The 9,301-nt window shown below is 51.2% G+C and overlaps 1 protein-coding gene across 9 annotated transcripts in view; it reads left to right on the top strand.

Moving 5' to 3' along the window:
* SCMH1 (Scm polycomb group protein homolog 1) overlaps positions 1–8,944 on the top strand; it is a 167,455-nt gene extending 158,511 nt beyond the window's left edge. For 7 of the 9 annotated variants that reach the window (XM_066269491.1, XM_066269489.1, XM_066269490.1 and 4 more), the window contains 3 exons: positions 2,673–2,738; positions 6,708–6,850; positions 7,811–8,944. In XM_066269491.1, coding sequence (XP_066125588.1) covers positions 2,673–2,738; positions 6,708–6,850; positions 7,811–7,936 — 335 coding nt within the window. In that variant the 3' untranslated portion in view covers positions 7,937–8,944. The remainder of the gene's footprint in view (positions 1–2,672; positions 2,739–6,707; positions 6,851–7,810) is intronic. The other 2 variants (XM_066269494.1, XM_066269495.1) reach the window with 1 other exon arrangement.
* Positions 8,945–9,301: the final 357 nt, after the last annotated feature.

The raw sequence follows: 9,301 nt of genomic DNA on the forward strand, positions 1-9,301 counted from the left end.
TGGAGAATAACGACAGTGAAGACCTAGAGTCAACGGGACAGGAAAGGGTTCAGTCATTCCTTCCCTAGCCATTTATTTGAACACCGTCTGTGTTTGGCACAGGGATGGAAAATCAGTCACTTCTTGTCCTCAAGTAGCTCACAGTGTGTGGAAGAGCGCTGAACAGGTCATTGTAAAGCAGCACCTTGAGTGCAGTTATGGAGAGACTGTCAGTTAGTATAAAAACCGCAAGGAGGGAGACCCAATGCAAGCTTGGTGTCCAGGGGAGCTTCCTTGAGGAAGTGACTCCCTGAGCCTTGAAGGGGGTCTGTGAATGGCCACGTCAGGAGTGATGGGGAGCGAGCACTCTCCAGGAAGAGAGCACAGCAGGGACAAGGGCAAAGGGACAGAGCGGGCACAGGCTGTGCCCGGACCACATGCCGCTTGGTTTTGCTGAAACAAAAGGTAAACTGGAACTTCAGAGAGAAAAGCCTGGAAAGGTCAGGGGTATGTTACAGAGGACCTTAAATGCCATGTGGAAGAGTTTGAAGTTGACGTTCCAGGCAATGCGAAGTTACTGAAGGCCTTTAGTTAGATGCAAGACCTAGAAGGCTGTGCTTCCGGTAGCTCAGCGGCTGCTGTGTGAGCTGGGCTGGGAGGGAGGAAGGACAAGGCTGGAGCCCAGCCCCAGGGTGCCGTGTGCGCAGGCCCAGAAGCAGTCAAGGCCTGCAGAGGGTGGCATTAGAGGGCTTGTGAACTATTCATGAGGTAAATTTAGTTCAACCTGAGGACTGTGAGGAAGAAGGGAGTGAGATGTCTCAGGTTCCGAGGGGAGGTGGCTGGGTCGATGGCGGTGCCTAGAAGAGAAAGCAGGGTAGGGAGCCCATGGTCATCGTGCTGGTATTTAGGAGGCGGTGGCTATGCAGGTCTGATTCTCAGGGGAGAGGACTGAGCTGAAGTGAAATATTTGGGGGTTATCAGAATATAGATAGTTGAAGTTGTGGGTGGATGACACCCATTTCTCAGGAGTATATGTAGAATGAAAACAGTTAACCAAAGAGAGAGTCCTGGGGACGAGCAAAGTTCAGGGGAAGAAACAGGGAGAAGATTCCACCAAGGAGACAAAGGAGTAGTCAAATGTGAGGAAAAGCAGAAGAATTTGGTATTCTGGTAGCCCAGGTTACAGAGTGTGTTTTAAGGAGAGCACAGCACAACAAGGTTCGGTAAAGTAAGGACTGAGAAATACCTGCTGCATATGGTCGTTAGTGGGTAACTGATCTCAGCCAACACGGCTTCTGTGGTAGTGGAGGGTGATGAGGCAGAGTGCAGTGGGTGGGGGATAAGGAGAGTTTGATGAGAAAAAGAAAGATGACCTTCAAAAGGTCTTCTAGAGGGGGAGACGCTGGGCATGTTTTTCAGCAATTTGAGCCTTCCAAGGAGAAGAAACTAAGAATATGGGAAAGAGGAAAAAGTAAGGCCTCAGGAGTTGTCGGATGGACTAGGGATCAAGGGGCCCAGACAGATGGATCTTAAACCAAAAGGAGACACACCTTTTTCTCTGAGATTGGCAGGAAGCCTGGCCATAAATTAGTGGAGAGGGGGCTGAGTGAGGAAGGCTTAGGAGTGCTAGAAGATTGGACTGGTCGCAGACAAGACGGGGAAATGGATGAAGGAGAAGAAAATGATTTGCAGGCAACACCAAAGGCCCAGCTGGGCTTGCAGACTCATTTGCCTGTTTGCAAAAGCTATGGTTTCCATCCGTGTTCTTAGAAACCTAGATGTGGGATGAGAAAAGGCAGTTTGAGAATTAAGGTTTTACGTTTATGATGAGCTAGTAGGCAAGAGGGGGCAGGAAATGAGAGAGCACATAAAGGAATTGATGGAGCTGGAAGGAGAGTGGTTTAGATCGAGACTGGGTCTGCGCAGGGAGTGCTGAAGGATGAGGGAAGATTGACTGGTGTGCTGATCTTGTGATGTAATGATGATAATGGACCGAAGTCACAAGACAGTTGGAGAGACAGGAGGTTGGGGTCAGAAAGTGGGATGTTTAAAATTCTGAAGTGAATTTGTTCCAAGTGACAGCAGGAACCAGACAGTGAACTTAGCAGTAGGTATTGGAAGTAGTCAGTGTGAAAGTCACTGGCGGAGGCAAGGAAGTGGAGTGGATTGCCTCTGAGGATTATGCCGGAATTGGGGTGAAATAGAAGATAGTGAGCTAAGTACCAAAGAGTCTTCATTTAACAAGAGGTAGAAAACCAGAGATTCATAGACGACAGTGACCAGGAAGGGCAAATGGTCTATTACTTACATGTTTGGCCTCTGAAGAACATGAGCTTTCATGGGATGGTCTAAAAGCAGCAATGGGGAGACAGGAGAATGCCACCTCCACACCACAGCTCAGGGATTTCGGGGATATAAAAGAATAAGACGACTCCATTAGCTAGGCTTGCAGTGGAAAGAAGTGACCTCAGGAGAGAGAGTTTTCAGGAAGGCGGATGGAAGAAGCCAGGTTATCCCTTCCCCACCTGAGCCCCAGCAAGGCAGCAAAAGGGAATATGAGAAGCTCTGAAGTAGAAGTAGAACTAAGAGTTGATTCCCTACCTTAAGATTTGGGTAAGTCCTCTCACCTCGCATTCCTTCATGTACCTCATCTGCAAAATGGAGATAGTGATGTCCACCTGGTCTTTCCACAGGAGTGTTAAAAGGATCAGGTGGAAGCAGGGATATGGGATCGATTTGGAAACTAACTCGTTCCCCAGGTATGAGGGTGTTCCTGTTATGTAATCTTCTCCAAGGCCCTGTTTCTATTAAGAGTGCCTCACATGACCCTGGCCTCGATGTCACTGTTGTCCCCCAGACGTCTCTACTCTTCCTTTGGAATACATTGAGTCTGCTGGCCAGGTCATGGTCTAGATCTCTTCTGACCCTGAAGAACCTAGTTACGGCTACGAAAGGATTCTATTTGGTTGGCGCTAAAATTGTTTCATATACAATTTTGTGGATTCAAGTATCCCCTCTTATTCTACTCCCCAGGACAACTGGGCATCAGTTGTTAGTCTGGCCTCTGTGGATGCGCCTCGACTGCCTTAGCCATTCTCAGACTGAGACACTCTCCCTTCCTTGAAGAGCGACCACCAGCTAGTCTGTCTGAAACAGTAGGAACAGGAAAAGACAGAGACAGGGCACTAACTTGTCTCCTTCCTACCTGTGTGGTCTTGGGCAAGTCAGTTCACTTGTCTGGGCCTCGGCTCTCTCATCTCTAAACTGAAGGTGATAATTCCTTCAGGAGCTGTTTTAAGGGTTAAAAAGCTGACCATGGTGGGGGAGCTTTATAATGAGCACATAGCAGATCACTCTTCACCACCTTCACCACTACCGCCTGGTGCTGCCCCAGTCATCTCTCGTCTGGACTAGCACAGGAGACTCGTGTACAGCTGAGGGAGGGCTCCCTCACTTCTGTCCTCACCCCCTGTCTCTGATCAACACAGACTGTGAGAGGGATCCTTTTAGTTATGAACTGGTTCACGTCACTCCTGTGCTCAAAACTGACCCACATGGCACAGAAAAGCCAGTGGTCTTTCAGTGGCTCATAGACCCTCTGTTGTCTGTACCCCGCCCCGGCACCCCACACAGCCCTGGCGTATTTGCTTCCTACCACTCATACTCTGCTCTGGCACACTGGCCTCCCTACTAAACCTTAAATGTGCCCATCACCCTTCTGCCTCCAGGTCTTTGCTCAAATGTCTTCATCTCAGTGGGGCGTACATTCTAACAGGAATAGGCTGACAAACACATACTGTATATGTAGTATTAGAGATGTGAATATATGTGTATGTTCTTATATAATATATATGCATGTGTGTATAATACTCTGTGTGTGTATGTGAGAGAGGGAGAGTGTGTGTGTGTGTGTGTGTGTGTGTGTGTGTGTGTGTGAGTGAGAGAGAGAGAGAAAGAGATTCCTAGCTCCCTGGGTGGGAGAATTAGTGAAGATGGTCCAAGAAAGATACTCGTTTATGCGTCTTCTCTGCTCTCCGTACTCTGCAGTTGGTTTGTCCCAGCCCCACAGTGGGCTCTCAGGGCAGGGAGAAGTGGCTGGCTCACAGAGAACCTCTCCAACTTCCTGTCCACTACTACCTCTAAAAAGCTGTGGGACTGGCTATGCTCTACACCTCCGCTTGCTCCCGCACGCTCCTCCTCTGCTCAGTGCCTGGCCGCAGCCTCTAATCCAGGGAGGGAGCAGGGGTTGGGCCAGGCAGACTGTGCTTTGACTTTTAGACCTGGGCCCCAGAATGCAGAAAAACAAGAGGGGATTCTTAGGCTTCACAAGAGATAGTTAAAAGTAGGTTCCTTCTACTTTCACAGGTGTGTTTCAGCTGTGCCACTTAGTTATGTCACCAGGCATTTCCTGGGGGTAAGGAGACAGGTTCCTGTCTGAAAACAGACACAGTCTAAGGAGGGAAACAGAAAGATACACAAGCAACTTATAAATGAGCATTCATTCATTTAACAAACATGCTTGAACCTGTGGCAGATCGGGCCTGTGTGTTGGGGGCTGTGAAAGCACAGCTCCTCCTGTCTCCTCTCTCAGTGGTCAACACCACTTCACTTCTGACACCAGACCTGTGCATTCTCCACACGCCCAGCGGTTCTGCCGCACCAGCGGGCTGCCCTACAGTGTAGCTCAGTTCTGATACTACCGATGAAGGGCTCAGTCCCACAGGACTGCTGCCCCCACCTTCAGATGCCAGTCACAAGTCTCCGCTGTTACCGACTATATAAGTTGGAGGTTTCCACCATCCTCTTCTCAGGTTCAATTAATTTGCTAGAGCGGTTCACAGACCTCAGAAAAACTGTTTGTTTACTAGACTACCAGTTCTCTGTGACAGGATACAGCTCAGGAACAGAACAGGCAGGTGGATGAGATGAAGGGGCCAGTGTGGGGGTGGTGTGGAGCACCCACGCTCTCGGGGCTGCGTGCACTGCTCTCCCGGCACCGCCCGTGGTCACCAACCGGAAGCTCTCCAAACCCCGTCCTTGTGGGTTTTACAAAAGCTCATTACATAGGCATGATTGATTATACCATTGACCATTAGTGACTGAACTCAATCTCTAGCCCCTCTTCCTTCCCCACGAGGTTGGGTGGTGGGGGCTGAACCCCTACTCACCTGGTTGATTCCCCTGGCAACCAGCCCTCATCATTAGGGGCTTTCCAAAAGTCCCCTAATTAACATACGGATGTGTGGCTAAAAGAGACTCGTTATGAAAAACAAGACACCTTTATTTATCTCACCAGTTAAGAAACTCCAAGGATTTTTAAGAGTTCTGTGCCACAAATGGGGATAAAGACCAAATAGATATGTTTCTTATTTTAAATCACATTATAAGGACATAGTGGGGATGGGGGGATAGAAAACAAGTCATAAAATTATTTTAGATAGTCATATGTGCTAGAAAAGAAAAAGTAATTGGATTGAGAATGACTCTGTGGGGAATGGAGACTCTCGCAGGTTAGGGAAGGCCTCTCTGAGGAATTAATATTTTAAATGAGACCCAAATGTTGAGAAGGAATCGAGTATGCAAAGATCTGGAAAAAGAACATTCCAGACAGAAAATTACAAGTAGCAGAAAGAAAGCTGGCATGTGTGGATTAATGTGAGTAAAAGGTGGGGGAGGGGGACAGTGACGTGAGGTCAGAAGTAGAGAGGGCCAGATGAGGGAGCACCGTGAAGACCGAGGAGCTGAGATTTCATATCAGGTGCAAAGGGAAGCTGTTGAATTTGAGTTTTTAGGGATTGACGCGACCCAATTACATTTTTTTCTTATCCCCAATTACATTTTAAAGGTTGCTTTGACTGCTTTATAGAGAATGGATTACTAGGGTGATGTGATGGGGAAACTGTGTAGAGGTCGAGCTGTAACCAGGAGATACAGAGGATGCTTCGTGAGACCAGCTATTTCACTATTACACCAGAACGGTTTCATAAAGGAGCTGGGCCTTGAAGCCGTATCTTGCTTAGCTAAGTTGGAGTTTGCCAAATAAAGGAGAAACTGAAGGGAGAAGAGGAACACATTCCAGAGGGTGGGGATGAAACAGGCCAGAGTTCTGTGATGACCAAAAAACAGAGGTCCCAATCCCACAGGGCAATGGGAGGAGCTGTATCTGAGCCATGACTGATGTAAAAGCTCTAAGCAGAGCACTGAATTAACGTTGAGATTTCTAGTAGCCAAAGCAAAACTGTTTTCTGCCTCCACATTAGGCTATAGTGAAGTCAACTATTCCCCAGAGTTTGGAGGAGGCTCGGGTATTATCCACCATTTTTTTCTCCCTAGACGCCAAGGGTTGGGCTCTGCTTTTGCCCAGTTCCCGAGGTCTCTCTGGTAATGGGTCCCCAGAACCAAGGCAAGAACAGTCTCACCCACCAGCCCCACACTGAACCCAAGTAATCCCACTACCTCATTGTTACCCCGACCCAGGATGCATCACAGCCTCAGTGTAAGATTCCTTCTGACTATCTTCAAAATCAGATCTACCCTAAAGAACAAAGATTTGACTTAAGAAGTGTCTCAGACCCTTTGTGGAAAATCCTCCCTCCTTCTGCTTCCGGTTCCTCTGCTCTGTAAGGCCATCAGCCTTGCCCACAGGGCCTTCAGGACATGCCAGCTAGAATGGTGGGGAGTTCAAGCCAGTCCCTGCCTGTGATGGCAGCTGCCCTTCTGTCCTGCAGGATCGGACCGGTACCTGGAAAGCCGAGATGCCTCTCGACTGAGTGGCCGGGACCCCTCCTCGTGGACAGTTGAGGATGTGATGCAGTTTGTTCGGGAAACTGATCCCCAGCTTGGACCCCACGCTGACCTTTTTCGTAAACATGTAGGTGCCCCGCCTCATCTCTCTCGTGTTCGCTGGGAGCATTGCTACTGCAACTTATAGACTGTTAAGGGCATGGGCTATATATCTGTTCCAGGTCCCTTGAAACTGAGCACAGGAGACCATATAATTTAGAGACAGAATCTTGGGTCTCAAACAGCCCTCACTGGGCAGAGTGCAGCTTACTCCACTAGTGTGGGATCTGATTTAGCCACATCCCTCCTGGGTGCCCCCGGTGGGCTCAGCGTCATGGACAGGACCTCCTCTCTTCCTGGGAGAGCTTGCTATCCCACCTGCCTGCTGTGGCCTGAGAATAGGCCTCAATCCAAGTTAGTAAGTCCCTTGTCAAGTGTCCCCCAGCTCTCCACCATCATGAGTCCCTCATCTTCTAGTAGCCCCTCAAACATCTCTTCAAGCAACCATTTGGCCCTGTGGCCAAGGACTGCTCCTGACGCCCCTGCATTGGCCGTACTAATGATTTGGGGCTCAAAGCCATTTCCCCTGTCCCCTGCTGCTTGGTGCTGTTATGCCCGCTGGGCACTCAACAGATCTGCGACCTTCCATTGGTCGTTTACATCTCTCATGGTAGGTGGGTTTGGAGGGTGCTCTTGGCTCAGGGCGGTCTCAGAGCTAGCTGCCCGGCAAGCGCCTCTTTGTGTCCCTGCCGCTCAGGAAGGAAGAGGACTCGCAGAATACCAGTTGAGGGTCCATATGGAAACACTGTGACAGTGACAAGTACCTGGGGAGGCTTCCTGAGAGGGATGGACCAGAGCTGGAGGTTGGGGGGCTTAGCAGCCAGTGGGCTCCGCAGGTGTTTGGGGGAGGGATGGCTGGAGACAGAAGGTGGGAGACCAGGTGGGCTTAGTGTCACAGCAGGTTCACTGGACTCCTCCGTGTGGCCGGAACGTCCCTGGGTGGTCAGAGCAGCCAGGCCTCTGACGGCGCCCCCTTGTGGCCCTGCAGGAGATCGACGGCAACGCCCTGCTCCTGCTGCGCAGCGACGTGATGATGAAGTACATGGGGCTGAAGCTGGGGCCCGCGCTCAAGCTCTCCTACCACATCGACCGGCTGAAGCAGGGCAAGTTCTGACCGCGGGACACGGCCTGGACAGCGGCGGGTAGAGCGGAGGGCGGCGGTCCTCTCCCAGGAAGCAGGACCAGCGCCCACTCCTGGTGCCTGTGTGGGGTGCGAGGCCGCAGGACTGTGGGAGGCTGTGTGGGCCCCCACTGCCACCCTCCTGTCATGGCATGTCCTTCCATGAAGGACGGAGAGGGGGGAGTGTGGGGTCCAGGGCTGGCGCTGCTCTTCCCCTCAGCCCTGCGTCCGCTCTGGGGTCCCTCTATTTATTTGCCAAACCTGGCCAGCCTCTCACCAGTTTAGACTGAACACCTGCCACGTGATGGCGGAAGGGGCCGACGCCGAGGCCTCGGAATATGGGGTCCTGGCTTGACACTCGTGCCCAGTCCCCTTACCACCTGCTGGGCCTGGTGTGGCCCCCACTGCCACACCGCTCCTGCCTTTCCTTACGGGATTCCCAGACTCCAAAATCGTGGTGCAGACCTCTACCTTTTTTAAAAAAAGATCTTCTCTTACTGTTAATTTATTGTTTCTGGCACTCGGGAAAGCCCGTCAGTTTTAGGAAGAGAGAGACTGCTCTGCCCTGGTCTCAGAGAGGCATGGCCCCTTCGCAGAGGACATACCCCAGGGCACTTTCTCTTCGGGATGGACAGACCCACAAAGCCTTGACCACATCACTCAGTATCGGGAGGAGAGGGTCCCTGTCACCTTCCCCTCTTCCTCCACTGGGCCCTTTGCAGTCCGGCTCATCTGTGGGGATGGGAGTCCCCACCCTGCACTGTCCCCAGCACAGCTCCTTGCCTGCCAGAACTGCTGCAGCAAAAGGTTGGGCCGGTGACTGGAGGCCAAGAAGGCCCTAAGACGGGTGGGAGGAAAGGGGCTCCAGGCTGGAGTCTGCCTGCACCCACTCGACTGTCCACATGCTTCCTCCGTAAGCAGGTCAGCAGCACGGCCGCCCCGCTGCCATCTGGACTTATTTTATGTCGATTTGTTTATAAATAAAAAACAATATAGATGCCAGTGTCGTTTTAATCTGTCAACAGCCATGTCACTGTTTTCCAACGGGCAGATCAGCCCCCTCCTCTTGGTCTTAGTTTCCTCACATACAAAATGAGGGGGTTGGACAAGATGACCCCTAGGAGTTCTAATTCCAGCTATCCCTGAGAGCAGGGGCTTTGCCAGATGCCCACTGGGGCCCCAGCATTGCGGAGCCCTCAAGGAAGACAAACGGCTTCCCTCTGGTGGCAAGACGTGAGCACAGCAGCCACGCAAGACCGAGCAGCAAGAACAAGGTGGTCAGCAGCTCCAGGGGGCCGGGACTCATCTCCATCCTTGGGGGGCAAGGAGAGGTGCAGACTAGCCCGGCCATGGGCCAGG

Source organism: Saccopteryx bilineata, chromosome 3 (genome assembly GCF_036850765.1).
Source record: "Saccopteryx bilineata isolate mSacBil1 chromosome 3, mSacBil1_pri_phased_curated, whole genome shotgun sequence".
Classification (NCBI taxonomy): domain Eukaryota; kingdom Metazoa; phylum Chordata; class Mammalia; order Chiroptera; family Emballonuridae; genus Saccopteryx; species Saccopteryx bilineata.